This window comes from Solenopsis invicta, chromosome 7, assembly GCF_016802725.1.
Source record: "Solenopsis invicta isolate M01_SB chromosome 7, UNIL_Sinv_3.0, whole genome shotgun sequence".
Classification (NCBI taxonomy): Eukaryota; Metazoa; Arthropoda; class Insecta; order Hymenoptera; family Formicidae; genus Solenopsis; species Solenopsis invicta.
This window is the reverse complement of record NC_052670.1, coordinates 8991058-9007283: the sequence shown is the minus strand read 5'-3', so window position 1 is coordinate 9007283 and position 16226 is coordinate 8991058. Positions and strand designations below refer to the sequence as shown.

The 16226-nt window shown below is 35.8% G+C and overlaps 2 protein-coding genes across 7 annotated transcripts; both read right to left on the bottom strand.

Annotated features, from left to right (window-relative positions):
- Nucleotides 1–1834: 1834 nt before the first annotated feature.
- Nucleotides 1835–10178, bottom strand: LOC105198257 (sodium-coupled monocarboxylate transporter 1). 2 transcript variants are annotated; one of them, XM_011164924.3, is made up of 9 exons: nt 9639–10178; nt 8974–9209; nt 7679–8024; nt 5997–6151; nt 4969–5109; nt 4548–4656; nt 3244–3465; nt 2518–3023; nt 1835–2132 (listed from the first exon to the last, which is right to left on the bottom strand). In XM_011164924.3, the coding sequence occupies exons 2-9, from the start codon at nt 9195–9197 to the stop codon at nt 2039–2041; spliced, it is 1797 nt and encodes a 598-aa protein (XP_011163226.2). In that variant the 5' UTR covers nt 9198–9209; nt 9639–10178; the 3' UTR covers nt 1835–2038. The 2 variants fall into 2 exon arrangements, with proteins under 2 accessions (XP_011163226.2, XP_011163225.2); XM_011164923.3 differs by having other exon boundaries at nt 8974–9198.
- Nucleotides 10179–10299: 121 nt separating this feature from the next.
- On the bottom strand, nt 10300–13776 carry LOC105198258 (KICSTOR complex protein ITFG2). Of its 5 annotated transcripts, none has more exons than XM_039451729.1 (9): nt 13370–13775; nt 13055–13323; nt 12705–12923; nt 12551–12638; nt 12246–12474; nt 11884–12197; nt 10995–11758; nt 10686–10920; nt 10300–10596 (listed from the first exon to the last, which is right to left on the bottom strand). In XM_039451729.1, the coding sequence occupies exons 3-9, from the start codon at nt 12761–12763 to the stop codon at nt 10417–10419; spliced, it is 1869 nt and encodes a 622-aa protein (XP_039307663.1). In that variant the 5' UTR covers nt 12764–12923; nt 13055–13323; nt 13370–13775; the 3' UTR covers nt 10300–10416. The 5 variants fall into 5 exon arrangements, 4 of the variants coding, with proteins under 4 accessions (XP_039307663.1, XP_011163227.1, XP_025992965.1 ...); XM_011164925.3 differs by having other exon boundaries at nt 11884–12185; XM_026137180.2 differs by having other exon boundaries at nt 13055–13290.
- Nucleotides 13777–16226: the final 2450 nt, after the last annotated feature.

Sequence of the window (16226 nt, the reverse complement as noted above, 5' to 3'; positions counted from 1 at the left end):
GGTGCATTATGCGTCTTTATGCTAGCGCCTGACCGTGCGCATTGTCGCCGAAATAAGCCGTATCCCGCACGACAGCTCCCTGGTCTTTTATGATCGCGCTTCGCATGTATATACAGCGGCTCCCCAGAAACCTTGACCGTATAGTAGCTGCGACCTAAAGCTGGAAATTTGTCTTCGACCTATGTGCAGGCCCGCAGCGAAAGTCTGGCGGAGTGGGCTAGGAGCGCAGAACTTCTCAAGGCTGGGGGGCTTCTTAAAGCCGTAAAAATATAAAAGAGCTGTAAAATAGAAAGTCATCAAAATCATATGATAATATTTTTAGAGGCCATGCACATCGTAATTGAGCTTGAAATATGATAGCTAGAGTCTAAGCGTGCATATACACGTGCGCGCGTTAAACAGAAATATATAGGACAAAGAAGAAAATAAATTGTACCGAATTAAAGTTTTAAAAGTATCAAAGAAATTGAGTAAGCTGAGATTAGAAAGTTTAAATTAAGCATCATATTTACAAAATGCCTGAACGTCTTCGATTAGGTTTTCCAATGATAGATCGGTACTACTTTAAATTACTACGTAATATTTTTAGTTTTCGTAATTTCATTGATGCGTTATTTTTTCCCTCGCTTTTCGTATATAGGTAGGCTTATTTTTTCTTTGGATTTACTCCCTCCAATCGCTCTGTTTTAATTTTATAAATATAAAAATAATAATTGATATGTAGGATTATCGGGGGAGGGGGAGGGAGAGGGGCGGAGCACGATCAAGCGCCGCTTTCAAGGGAGATACTTGGTGTAAAGAGGGGCGATACGACAACGTCAACCACGAGGAGGCTGCACGATCGGGCCTCTCAGGTCTGTCACTCGACACCAAATCAGACAGAATCTGTCAAAAATCTGTCACCCGGCCCACAATGCGAGCCGGGTCTACAGTTCGGGATTTTACTCACACGTTGAAATCAGACCGGATAGAAAGGGGAACGGGCGAGGGGGCAGGCGGATGGTTCCCCGAAACTCGCGCATCGGTATGTAAGTAGATGGGTCCCTGCCGCCTATATTTGACACCTTTCAGTCCAATAAAATAAAACCGCTCCGCGGTGGAATGTGGTCGCCGCTTCGAGACAGAAGCGTCGCTTCTCCGCTGGAGACGTGGAATGTGTTCTGAGCGCGGAACACAGTCGATCGGGGGTTCCTTCGTCTGCTAGTCGGCGATCGCTGATAAGGGTCCTCCCTTTCGTCGTCCCGGATTCGAAACGATAAGCTTGCCCTCTTCCTCCCCCCCCCCCCAGTGAGTCAAGCCGCCGGGCTTGGCGCGTCTCGAGAGACGAGAAAAGTCTTCGAAATTTGTCCGCTACCCGAGTCCGGTGCCGAGCTAACGCTCTGGCACCGATCGATCCACCGCGGATTTTAAAGAGAGACTCGACGAATGACTCGACAAAAAAACTCCCGCGGCATTTACATTCGGCTTTAATCCGATAGACATCGCTCCTCCAGATGTTTCAGATGGCAGGGACTTGTTTGTATTGAGATGCGTGGGGCAGATATATAATCTAGTCAATTTGACACCCTCATCGACGTTCTAATGGGTGCTTTCAACTCCGGACGAGCCAGTTAGATGCAGTTATCTCGCGGCAAATGCGTCCGCTTGCCTGTCGATCGCTGTCCCCGAATAATTTGTGTCGTTAAGGATTTATTGATTGAAGCTTTCTTCTTGAGAAAAGGTTTACAAAAATCTGTCTCCAAACATCTTTATATCATGTTGATATATTGAAAGTTTGGATTGACCTATAAATTTATTCGGCGGAAAATAAATCTCGATGGAATGTATATATATATATATATTTTTTTTTTAAACATACCAATATATTCGGTGTATGGAGTATGCAATATTATTACAGAGATCATAGGATTTGTAATCGAACGATTTTCCAAAAGCGCATTTATCATGTATGTGTGTGCGTGTGTTTTAACGTAATAAAGTCTTATAAAATCGCGAGAAGAGATAATAAGGTCAGAGTAAAATATAAAATGCACATGTTTCAAGATTTCAGTTCTTCTTTCTCTGGATTAGTTACCAATGCTGTGGGCACCGTATGCAACGACACTTCCATATATTTTTTTGGTAGCACGAATCTGGAAACGATGAAAACATATGAATAGAAACATATAGAAAACAAACATGTATAAATGCATAAATTATAACGTGATAAAAATATTCTAGATAAGTTGACTCTGACTGATGTGTCAAATTTAAATATTTGATACAATAGTGCAACGATTAGGGTACGCCAAAATTGACCAGAGATTGGAAAGAATAAATTTTCTTGACGAATATGTATACGTATCTTCTTTCCATCAATTTTTCTTAGAATAAAATATGATATACGATGAACGAATAGAATATTATTCACTTATAAAGCTGAAAAAAAGTTAACACGAAATATCTTTGTTTTCTTAACATTTTGAGATGCATCCAATGAAAGTTTAGACCGTGTAAAAAAAGTGCTCGAATATATACCTAGTCATGAACGGTGGGAAGTGATCTGGATCAATGTCCCTTAAATCAGGAGCGCCGCAGATGAAGCTGACTATCGTACCGATCACCATCACGATTAGGGCCCCCAACAGCGTATAATACATAAAGGATATCCTGTACATGAAGAAAGGTTCGTCCGCAGCTTCGACTTGCATCAGATTCTGCGTGGTCGTCGTTTGGTTAAACAGACTGGGCACGTTCATACAACCCTCCGTCGTGGAGGGAAGTGGCTCGTAGTAGAGAGTACGATTGGCCATATGCCATTGCGCGCCGACGATGATCCAGATCAACGTCACCATCGAGACCAATCCACCAACCACCGCCCCCTTGGTCGTCGCCCAGGGCACCAACATCCCCAGCGAGAACAGACCCAACATAGCACCGGCGGTGATACCGGTCAGGCTCAGAGATAATTGAAAGATGTCACCAAGACGGTCCATGAGGAATACCATGCCCACGCACAGGATGCCCAGGATTACTACCGTGACCTGAGGATAATATAAACCGTTGGAATCGCAGGCATGTTTATAATTTCGCAATTGACCTGTAAGAGATATACAGCCCCGAATTATTTCCTATTCTTATTCGTTTAGTGAATCTCTCGTTTAACGATATTACTTTCTAAAGAACGGAGAAGTAGAAGAAAAAATCGACTATCTTATTTTTCCTACGGTTTCGGATCGCGTAATATATTCCAGCCCTTTGTACCTTCATAATGTTGGCGGCTTTAGCCTCTTTGTCGTTGCTCTCTGGCATCCAGGGATCGATGAAATCCTCATAAATCGTGCCGGTGACTGTGTTCAGTCCGGCGCTCATCGTCGAGAGACTGGCGCTCACGAGACCGGCGAGAAAGAGGCCAGGAAGTCCTGGAACGTTCGCGGCTACGTCCAGCACGTAATACGGCAATATCTTGTCGCTCCTTGGTACCACCTAAAAACAAGCTAATCCCCTTCACTAGGATCTTCACGAGAGGCGATTCGTTTAATTCTTGATTGCTCTAACTTTTTAATCTTACTTTAATTACACGATTTACTACATTTTTATGATATAAGTATCGTTAAAGGTAAGAGATAAAAGAGGAGCGTGGGTCAGAAAGGGCTTTAATGATACAGTAAATCTAATTAAGAAAGTTTATTTTTTTCTTTTATAAATTTCTTATGGCGCTCAAAAGTTAAGAAAAGACAATTAATTATGTTAAAATTTCAGAAAGAACAATTGTAAAAAAATCTGTCATTAATCAAAACATCTTTTCTTTCAAAACAAACAATTCCTCATTTAAAAATATTTTTACATCATAAAAAAAAAGAAGTAAGGGTATTTGCTTGAGTCGAGTAGAATACTTCATAAACTATTTAACTAAACAAACTTCAATAAATACAATAAGATTTGTATAGGATTGACCGTATTAAAAATAATAATAAGTAAGAAAAACGGGAAATGTGAATCAGCTCGAAAATTATTGCGCAAATATAATCAATAAACAAACTTTATGATGTCAGATTCGCAAAATTCAAACTTAGATCGCAGCGCATAATAAATAATGATAATTGCACCAAACGCGTTTCAATTTATTTTCGAGTCATATTCAACGATAAAATCTGTCGTACTTCAAAGGTCATCGAAATAACAGTAGTAATTCTGTCATAATTCCATAGTCAATGAGATAATGATATCGATAAAATCATCAATAAAATTGAAACACCAATAAAATTTATATGTACAATATTTCGATAACTCTGTTCTAGTAGTCAGTTTGCTTGCATTTCTTTAACTTCAATCTAGTATACCCATTACCTTCGCTGTCCTCTCAAAACTTCGGCTGCGATCCGATATACACTATCACTACTAAAAATCTTATACAGTTCATGTTACGTATACTATAGATTTTTAGTACTGGCAATGAATTTCGGAACGCAATCTTTATTTGATGTCTCGTAAGCATCAATTACGCGCTTAGCATGCGACTTGGAGTGCGACGTAGACTAATAAAATAAGACGAAATCAAAACTTACGTGTGCAGCTATGGGATCGCATTTGTGATATCTGGCGTATATCGTGAGGCCGGTGAAAACGGACATCAGTTTTACGAACACTAGGCCCACAGCGAGGAACCATATCGACCTGCAAACGTTCGTGCGTGAAACAATGTCGTTTATTCTTATACTTTTTATTCAGATTTCTATCCTTCAAGGGATGTAGTAGCGCAATTTATTTCCTCATTTATCTTAGTTTAGCTTTTGTCTTTGATCACTTAGTTATCTTTCTTTTATTACAGTAGAATATATTTTTTTTTTACTTAAAATGTTTTATATTATTTGCAAGATTGTAAGACTCTTTTTTCGAATTTTTTATTTGAGAGACCATTAAACTATTCAGCATTTTGACGCCACTTATATAAAGCGATTCAAAAGAAAGGAAATATTTCGCATTTACTTTTGTGCTTCCTTAATAGTAGGCACTGCCAGAAATCTTTGCATAGAAACCTGGCTGATGCCCAACCCAGCTAGCCATGTCATTACCATTCCCACTGACATGCCCCAAAACGAATTTCTAGTGAAAGGACTGGGATCCATACTGTGTGAAAGAAAATTGAAAATTTTAATAATTTTTACTAAATAAAATATTAGTAATTAAAATAACTATATTAAATAAAAAATTAATTATACCAATAATAAGAAATATATCGCGATATTAACGTTAGGATATTGAAGTCATATAATTGCATTCTAAGTGCAATCATGGTTAGCATTTTGTAAACTTTACTGCACTGTTTTGAGTGTTGAATAAACGTGTTATACGAAAAGAATAATTTTGCTAAAATACAGATTTGAAAATAATTATGTTGAGCTATTAAAAAAATTTATATCGAACGTTTGAACTGATTGCTAGACTGTCGAAACTTTTTCTACCTGTATCATCATGCTTGAACCTCTTACATAATTATTTTGATAATCCAACATGAAATTAATTTCTGATCTGTATCCAGCTAAATTTTTAGATACTACAGTAAAACTGTTTTTTCGATATACGTATTAATTGTGAGAAGTTTAACATGCTAAATTCAATATTCATGCAAACAACGTTTGATACCCAAGAGGTGAAATACAATGCAATTTAATATCTATGAAAGAGGAAACGCACGCGTCAGAAGAAGTACACGTCGTTGTGTTTCTAGGGCGCGTTCCACTTAACGCTCGCAATACTCTAGAAATCATTTCATCATTGTTTATCGAATCTTAAACAAGGACAACTAATGCTCGCGAGTGTTGCGAGCGTTAGGTGGAACCGCGCCCTAGAGATCAGTTGCAATTGGCGCACCTCGATTAAATGTAGATTCTTCATGAAATAACGTAGTATGCAATATTCCTTAATATATTCAATTTTAATTAATTTTAAATAATTTCTGCCTCTCTTTCTTTCTTATTAATAAATTGTAACATAAAAAATACACCTGTTCTTACTTCCAAAACACAATTCTATCACCCTCCTGCGCTATTCTCCAAATCTCGCCGACGCCGCCCACGGCAATCGTTCCCAGTATCACAACGGCAATGAGACTTCCGACAGTCACCGTCATCTGAACCGCATCCGCCCATACGACAGCCTTCAGACCTCCCTGTGTAAGATATATATATATATATATTTTTTTTTTTCCAAAGAGAGATTACTCGCGTACAATAAAGGTATCAGTGTCAGTCACGGCGCGACGTGCACAGAATCAAACGGTCGGGGAGTCGGTGAAACGTAAACCTGGGGGAGAGATCGTAACACAATTGCATAATGATGTTACAATGCAACGCCACGATATATGTATTTTATAAATCGTTATCGAATTTTATCGTATGAGACGCGTAATATTAATATTTTAGTAAGAATGTTGCTTCCTAGTAGTCGCGCGCTATAAATAAAATTCGTAAATCGCGCAAACGATAACGCACAACTATTCGAGCTATCTAAGCTTGTGTATTCTATAAAAAAAAGCCGTCTGCAAATGTTAATGTTATCGCGTGTAATAAGCCTTAACAAGCCATCAAGAAACGTTTGCTCTTCTTTATCACCAATCTGTTAGAGATATCGAAGTTGCCTCTGCGGAGCAGAGCGATGCACGACCTATGCACATTTCGCGCACACATTCTTATTCAGCGTACTATTGTCCAAATAAACGTAAAAGGAAAGCAAATTTCGTCATCGTTTTTGTGCACCTTATTAGGGGCGGCGTGGCAATGCGCTTGTCGGCGCGATATCGCGTCGTAAATAATCCCAGCAACCTACGAAACTGATAAGATTGTGTTCAAATTTTGATAATTCCTCTCTAAATAATCATTTATTCGGTAGTCGTCGCTGTATATGTTTCATCTAACTAGACTATCGTAGTTTGCACTGATGTCACGACTTTAAGATGACGTGTGCGAACATACGTTCCATCTATAGTTTCATGACCTTCTAACTATCTAGACGATTCTGCGACCTCGGAAAATTCTGTCTCAACATGTGACACATGCGAATATCAATAGATGATAACTATATTGATAAAATCTCCCTAACAGTACGATTATCATGATATCATACGAATATTCATACGATATTATAAATATTCTTGAATATTCATACGATATCTTTTGCTGTTAGAATTTAGTATTCTCCATTTGAAAAGCGCGTAGAGAACGTCACGAATTCGTTTCAAGAAATGTATATTTCTTCACAATATGTACATTTACAGAAATTGAACACTTTTATTTTTTGAAGAGTTCAAGGAGCAAATTTTATGATCTTTAATGGACTAATAAATGTCTATCGCGATAGAGACGTAGAACTTCTGGAACTTTCCACACCCACAACTCCTGTGGATGTAAAATTCCATATTCAGAATTCGGGATATTAGAAAAATATTTCAATTTTTCACAAATTTTAAAAAGGTTTATATTTGTAAAGAGAAAATATACAAAAGGAAATTAAATATAGAAGAATATATGAAGAAAGCATGTGTCATACATCAAAAGAGGTAAAATATTTGTGAGTTATTGACCCTCCGCCCCCCCCCTCCCCCGCTTAGATAGGTAAGATACTGCAGATTCAAAAGTGATTTCTTGCATCATGGTAATTCGAAATTTGTAATTATAATCGAAATGTCTGTATTACTTACGATGGTCGTGTAGAAGATGCACACCATGCATATCACCGGCGCGACGTAATGCAAATTCATTCCAGTCGCCTGCGAAAAGGCTAACGCCGGCACGTAGATTATCAACGGCACGTAGGCCACCAGTGCAAGGGTGTAAAGAAAAGACGCTAATTGTCGGACTGGCCTGGCAAATCTAATTTCCAGATATTCGAAAGTGCTCGTCAGCTGCAGCTTGTAAAACACTGGCAGGTATACGCATACGATTATGAAACAGCTGATGAAGGACGTAAAAATACATGCCGCGTATTGAGTTCCGTATTGGTATACCTCGGAGGGCACGCCGAGCAAAGAAACTCCCGATATGTGACTGCAATGAATTTTGTCTTCATTAGAGATGGATTTTTCTTTCAATATTATTAATGATTAAATAATATTACACAGGGATTGCATTAAAATAGAGTATTCCAACCCAATAAGCATAAAATCACTGTTATGTTATTACAAAGACATTTAATAACATGTAATGTTTCTAAATGTGTTGTATTTAACGTTGTATACAACATCAATATAAACAAACATTGACCATGACTTAGAGAAAGCATTTTTAAAACTTTTCTACAATATTTCAAAAAATCAAATTATGTATCAAATAATCTTTTTAAAATGTTTATACAATATTATTTTAGAAAGTTTAAAAGTACATGTAAAATTATTTTTAAATGTTGCTTTAATGTTTCTTGCTTACTGGAAAAGAAATCATAAAGTAAATTACTAAAATTTTTTTATTAGAAAATATCTTTGAATTAAAAATATCTTTACAGAATTTATAATTTTTTTATGCAATTAAAGTACGCACAAAAATAAAGAGAACAAAATTTTATACTTAATGTTTTATATTTAATTTTTAATGTATTTAAATATTTTTTTTTATTGATATGAAATCGCTTTTGATCCTTTTTATTTTGTGCGTATTTTAATTTAATAAAAAAGAATTTGGAATTCTGTGAAACAAAATCAAAGATATTTTCTATTTTAAAATGTCGGTTATTATTTTGAAATTAATTTTTCATTAATGCAATTTTTGTGGTGAAAATATCCAAATAATTTCTAAATAATTACCTATTAAAAGTGAAAAAACTTTTCGCGAGCTGAAGTTCAATTGACAAATAATATATTTTATACTTTAATTAATGAATTTTGATTTAATTATCAGATAAAATAATCGATCAGAGTTTACTTATTTAAATAAATAATTAAGACAAAAAAATTGCACTTTTAAATAAAGAACGATGAAATGCACGAAACGTGTAAATCACCTCGCTATCAGGCTCATGCTAATCGGTAAAAAGGACATGGTTTTGCCGCCGAGTAAGTACTCGGTGGTATTGTCCTGCTTCGAACTACTGAAGAAACCGAAGTAGATGCCGATTACGACGCTGACGCCCAACAGACCACCGAATAGGGTATAATCCGTCCATCCGAAAGTGAGTTCCTTCAGCTCGTGACCCGCGAAATTCGTTTCCGTGCCATTGACAGTCATCCTGAAAATTCACTAGTTCAAAGGATCCACGACTATTTTAAATATCCATGTCAGTTCAGGGTCAGTTACACGCACACAAGAGTAGTCACTAATTTAAATCGCATTTAAAATGCTATATGGAGAGCTTGTTGCAGAGATAGAGGGTTTGAAGCTTCGTATTATTGGCCTCTCAATGTGTACGTGGACGCTGATTAAATTGACAATAAGTTATTAGTCGAGGAGATATTGGAAATATTTCTAATAGTATGTTTACGCATTTTAATAATAATTTAATAATATTACTTTTAATTAAACTTATTAGCTTATAAAAATTTCTCGATTCACTTTTCGATTATTTAAATAATCTCATTATTTTTTAATGAAAATGTGAACTCAAATGATCCTATGCTAAGTTCCGCGAGTGTTCAAACTTTTTATAGATGCTATTGTTACAATACTTACATATATTTTAATTATTCTCTTGTCACTGTACAACGATCTGAGTCCCGCATTAGTATTTGGAATAATGCACTGTGCCAGCAATAAGACTAAATTTCGGAAACTGTCGTTTACGCGTCCACGATCTAATCATGTATGTATCTAATAATATAATACAACGATCTCGTTGGAATTTGGAAAAGTACCGAACGAAATTTACGTGCCCACTGACAATGATGACGTGTAATGCAATACTATATGTTAGGCCGATTCAGCGTGGTGTCAACCTGATTTACAGCGTCGCAGATAAAACGTTAAGTCTCGCAAACAAACGAGAATCCTTAAATAGGCGTTCTTTATGCTGCACTCTACAAAATTAATTTCATCGCCGATATCGTCGGTTGCTTGTTTGCCAAAAATTTGCACGGACTTTCGGTCGTATATCCTTCGTGATAACACAGTGACGTATCCCATAGAACGATCGCATATGCTATCAAATATGAAAGATTCCAAAGTAGAAACATAATTTACTATCGCTTCGCGATTAAAATCGAATATTTTTCGTTGGGAAACAATATCAGTTTGTACTATAGTTAGACGCGATCAGATACAGGTATTTTTTAGCAATTTATTTTTATAAAAATATAAAGCTTTAAAAAAGACAAAAATAATGATTTAACACATGTAACAGAAGATGTACGTTTTATTATACATTTTTTGCCTATACGGGGCGATTCTTAAAACATATATTGTTACATAAGAATCACGCTGTATATAATTATAAATTTTTGCTTGCCATAAACTAATGTACGCCATACATCAACCATTCAGTTAACTGCTGCATCTTTTGCTGTTTGTCATTTGTATTACACTCGCCCAATAATTTCTCTAAAACTTGCATTTCATCAGATTCAAAATCCTTCATGGGATTCAAAGGGGTAATTGTCATGCTCGGCAAAGTGACGTCATAGTAAAGAAAAATCTACAAGATATAAAGTATAAATTATCATTGTCACAATCGTGAACGACATTAATTTATGTGTAATTATAGGCTTGTGTAAAAATAGAAACCTTGTTATTGAAGGTATTGTACACCAGACTTGGACTAGACGTTCCCGGAATTACATTATAATTTCCTGTGCAAAAAGCTCTGACTGGTTCCTCAAATTGAAAGCGTACACTATGCCGTTGTTGATCCAAAATGTAAGTCTGACCATCCCAAGCACAAGCAATTATCTCATCAGAATTATCGCCTGTGACATCCAATCGACACAGAGCGAATATCTGATGATCTACTTGCATAGCCCTGTAAAAAAGAATAATGCGAAATATTCATAAATATTCAGAAGTATCTAAACATCGCTATTCGTGATCGCTTACCATAAAATGACCTCATCCTGTACCAACATAATAGTTCCATCAAGCGTTGCCAAAGCATAAGGTTTTCCCTTTGAAATATTCCCACTGATGACATCATTGTTTGAATCCGTATCGTCTTTTATAGTTCCTTCCTGATTCGATTTACTGACATTGTTACCATTGTTATTATTATTACTATTATTACTATTATTCTCATTATTATTATCATGGGAAAAATGTGTAAAAGATGGTAACAATTTATTTTTCACAGTTTCGTTATCGTATTCTCCGAGAATAACGTTGCCACCGATAAAGTTGCCATCAATTTCATCAGTGTTTGAAGATTCAACGGGACTGTAAAATCTAACTGGTCCTTGATTTTCTACTGTAAAATTTCTATCATACTCGCCGGCCATATCGAGACTATTTTTTCGAAAAGCAGGTTGCGAATAATTCCTTTTGAACTCGAGTGAAGCAGGTTTAAAGGTCTTCATGTCTATTTGGCTATCATCTGTGAAACCTTGCTTCAGCAACTTATCTTTAGGTATGTAACTAGACATTTTCGGTTCAATCGTCGAAATAAACGGCATTATTCCTGGCTCTAAATTTCCAATAATTTCCGTTGAAATATTTTGATTGCGCATCCTAGATATTCCTAATGTCTGATAATCGACAGCCTCGCAGGAACTATTCTTTGATTGACAATCTTCGGGATTGCACTTAATCCGCATGAATGTACCGCCAGGTTGTGCTACCAGTAGAGTTGGCGTACCATCACCAGTATGCTAAACATAAATGTTGTATCAATGTATTGTATCAACATTGTTTAATATCTGTATGATAACTATTGTACCGATAGATTGTATTGTATTACAATATAATGGAGTCTATAGGTTTCAATATGACATACTTGCAATGTAACTGTTCCTATTTGATTAGTGCACTCCCACTTATTTAGGCCAATTAATTTTCCTGTTTCTAAATCAGCATTACTTGACCATCTATAAGATCTCACAACACGATCTGTCAAACCGAGAATCATTTCATTAGCACCATCTTTATCAACATCAGCTATCAGCACTATCTTTGTATTAGTTGGGATCCTTTGTACATGTACACATTCCATTTTTCCAGAGAGTTCATTGATTTCATTAGTATTGTCAACATGTGTTTCTGTATTTTGGGAATTTCCTATATCTGTGCATACATATCCTATAAGAATTACTTAAATTTTTTTACTTTATAAAATATGTCTTTCTGAAACAGACTTACCAGTATTTGCTTTAAAGATATCTTGCTCATTTGTATCTTTACTAACATGTTGGTTGCCTGCACATATGTTAGAGTTATTAGGATTGACAGATCTGGGACTGTAAAATATATGTGTCCACCCATCACCACAGATAACAACAAGTGCATTGCGACCATAATTAAAAATATCTCCAATTGCTACGCTAGTTATAAGACCGAGACCAGTGATCTTCTGCCATAACTCTGATCCCTGTTACAGAAGAATAAATTAATGTTATTTATAAATTTCAAAAAGTATAATTTGAAATAGTTACCAAGATATTTACCTTGAAGATATAAAGTTCTCCTTCGGCAGTACCAACAACCAATTCATTATCACCATCATTATCAACATCACCTATGGTTAAGCCATGTCTGCGCATAGTAATCTCTATTATAAACTATATCAAAGGACTAAAAATAATTAAAAACAATAATTACCTGCATACAGTACCAGGTAATTCCCATTGCAATCTCTTTACAAAGCTAACAGCTCTCATGATTGGGTGTTATAGGCTGTAACTGTTGCCACCGATTTGGCGGCCAAATTATATGAGTAGCTTTTGCTGTTATTAGACCCAGAGATATTGGCCCAAAGGTATTAGAGTCCATAGAATGTCCAGTATGATCTCCCTGCAACCAGCAGTGTCCTTCCGGTACCTGTATTCGAAAGATAGAGTTCACTCACAGATAAAAAATATAATATCGAATCTGCAGCAGTTTGTTATGACCCACCCACTGTTACACACAATTATATATCTAACAATTACTTCTATACATCATGTCCATACTTGAATAGCAGTGATCTTGTATCCATGCGTGCCTATGATATCCCCAGGTAGTCCCACAACTCTTTTGATGAGCGTCTGATTCGGCACCTTGGGAGATATGATGCACACTATGTCGCCGCGCTGTACGTCTTGATTCCGGATAACCCAGCGATTCAGGAACACGTAATCAGGATATCGTAGATCTGGATTCAGCGCAGGCTGCATAGAGATTCCCTCCACTCTCGCGACATATCCGACTGTGTCGCAAAAAGCAATCCCGATCGGGATGCCTATTAAGACATTGCGGAAAAAACGTGGGATTCTCATCTATCAAACCTTCAATAGAAAGACGCGAGGTGCTCCTCTGTCCTGTGCACGCTTGACCCAACAACGAGCGATCATCACTCACGTTGCTCGTGCAACTGATACGATTTTAAGTATCTCAAATGTCAACACAAGTAATCATACATTCAGCTTAGCGATAATGATGCAAGAAATCTCTCGTATAGGTTATGTGAACAAAATATCTCGTGTATTGGAGCTACTCCCTTATTTTATCAAAAGAACATTCAGAAATTTTAATCAAAAGATTTTATGCGTATAAGAAAGATTGTTTCCTTTTTTGAAAGTAAAATGAGAAGAAAGAAGAGTAAAATGAAACAGGTAAAATATGTGAATGTATTATGTATATACTGTTTTGTCTTATTTGCCTGCGTTGGAGCAGAGAGGAACCTGAGAGCGGCCACGGTGGCCTTTTTCCTATAACGCTTCGAAACTCCCGTACACTAGTGACGCACATCTATTCTGGTCAGAATAGGAACTACGTGTCACATCCATTTTGCAACCCGTCGTTAAAAACAGTGTGGATGTTAGCACGGACAACAACCCACATCCATCTCTCGAGAAATGGATGTAGGTTGTTGTCCGTGCTAATATCCATTTTGCTGCAAATAAAATCTGACGCGTATCGCGTATGTTGCATCCAGAACAGGGGTCGAGAATGTGCACAAATGATTAATTACGTCTACTTTCGCGTAATTTTTTATTTATTTTAGTCTGAATTATTTACATTAACATTGATATTAATACATATCAATACGTTTATGTCCATATTTTGCACAATCATATTTTTACTTAAAAAAGATGTTTAATAGTAACAGAGAGAATTTGGTTCTTTAATAAAGAAACATTCATTATACGCAGTACTTAAAAAATAATTGTAATTAACATCGCATCATATGATGAAGAAGAAATAAATGTCTTTCTACGAATAAATATACCATCTTTTTATTTTTATATAATTCTTTATTATTTAAATGTCTTCAAATTATGCTTTTGAAAAAATTAGCTTTTTTAATTTTTTTAAATCTTGACGCAACTCTCTCTCTCTCTCTCACTCTTTCTCTCTTTCTCTTTTAACGTGATTGTCCTTTAATTGTTTAGGCCTTCAGTTAGAGAGAGAAAGTATCGCGGTGATAGACATGGAGCAAGCGGCGATGTTATCTCTATGGATACCCTCCTCTTCATTCCCCTCTCGACCCATCACGTTTTCCCTGCTACGTTTAGGCCGTAAAATTCAGAAAGAGGATTTCGGACGATTTCTGCGCAGGGACGTAGCGAGACTAGAAAGCGCCCACTCTTTTTTTATTATGTTACAATGGCATATACATGCATACGCATGATTTACAAATGAAAATACGTGCGATTAATATGGCACAATAAATAATAATAATAATAATAATAATAATAATAATAATGTAATAAAAATCAATGAAATATATGGATACTTGAGTATTATTTTTATTCTCTAACTTACAAACGTGAAGATTATTGATCTGATTTTAATACAATCTTCCAACAGTTTTTTACAAAATATCACGTAAAGATTAATCAAAACTTTACAAAAAAAAATTAATAAAGAATTATATAATAATATACGATATAAGGTATTAAAGTGTTAATCAGTAAAATAACGGATTTTAATCAAATTCTTCTCGATATTAATGGCAATTGTGGAAATGATGGAAATGGGATAGCAATGGGATGGAAATATTGGAATGAATGCAATGATGTTAATGGAATAGCAATAATGGAAATGATGACAATGACAATATATATAGCCTGACGGCAATGACGGCAATGGTGGAAATGATGGCAATTATGACAATGTTCTCGATGTTAATGATGGCAATGGAATAGCAATATGGAAATAGAATCGCAAAATGAAATGAATGCAATGAAATGTTATCAAATGCATGGAAATGCTATCCACCAATTTCTCCAATATTTCTGTGTTGTGATAGCCCCCAGAAGAGTTCTAACTTTTATCATGATGGATCGAATCGCTAAAGTGAAAATCGATAGACTTATATCAGTCAAAGTTGAAATTTTTGAGTAAAATTTTTTTTGCCCATTTCTCCAATATTTCTGTGTTCTGATAGCCCCCAGAAGAGTTCTAACTTTTATCATGATGGATCGAATCGCTAAAGTGAAAAACGAAAGACTTATATCAGTCAAAGTTCGAAATTTTTGAGTAAAATTGGTTTTTTTCCGAATTTCTTCAATATCTCTGTGTTCTGATAGCCCACAGAAGATATATACCTTTTATCATGATGTATCAAATTTCTGAACTGAAAAAGGAAAGATTTATATCAGTCAAATTTCGAAATTTTTGAGTAAAATTTTTTTTGCGAATTTCTCCAATATCTCTCTGTTCTGATAGCCCCGAGAAGAGTTCTAACTTTTATCATAATGGATCGAATCGCTAAAGTGAAAGTCGAAAGAGTTATATCAGTCAAAGTTCGAAATTTTTGAGTAAAATTGGTTTTTTCCGAATTTCTTCAATATCTCTGTGTTCTGATAGTCCACAGAAGATATATACCTTTTATCATGATGTATCGAATTTCTGAAAAAGGAAAGACTTATATCAGTCAAATTTCGAAATTTTTGAGTAAAATTTTTTTGCGAATTTCTCCAATATCTCTCTGTTCTGATAGCCCCGAGAAGAGTTCTAAAGAAGAGTTCTAACTTTTATAATGATGAATCGAAGCGCTAAAGTGAAAAACAAAACAAAATGCTTATAGCAGTCAAAGTTTGAAAGCTTGGAGTAAAATTTTTTTTGCGATTTTTTCCAGTATCTCTGTGTTCTGATAGCCCCTAGAAGAGTTCTAACTTCTTTCATGATGAATCGAAT

Bases quoted from the DNA above. Each gene is read 5' to 3' on its own strand.
- LOC105198258 (XM_039451729.1), bottom strand. From the start codon at position 12,763: ATGAGAGCTGTTAGCTTTGTAAAGAGATTGCAATGGGAATTACCTGGT. The intron at 12,639-12,704 runs GTAATTATTGTT...TACTATGCGCAG, and splicing joins TTACCTGGTACTGTATGCAG to ACATGGCTTAACCATAGGTG. The intron at 12,475-12,550 runs GTAAATATCTTG...CTTCTGTAACAG, and splicing joins GAGAACTTTATATCTTCAAG to GGATCAGAGTTATGGCAGAA.
- LOC105198257 (XM_011164923.3), bottom strand. The intron at 4,657-4,968 runs GTAAATGCGAAA...GAACGTTTGCAG, and splicing joins ACTATTAAGGAAGCACAAAA to GTCGATATGGTTCCTCGCTG. The intron at 3,024-3,243 runs GTACAAAGGGCT...TATTATCCTCAG, and splicing joins AAGCCGCCAACATTATGAAG to GTCACGGTAGTAATCCTGGG.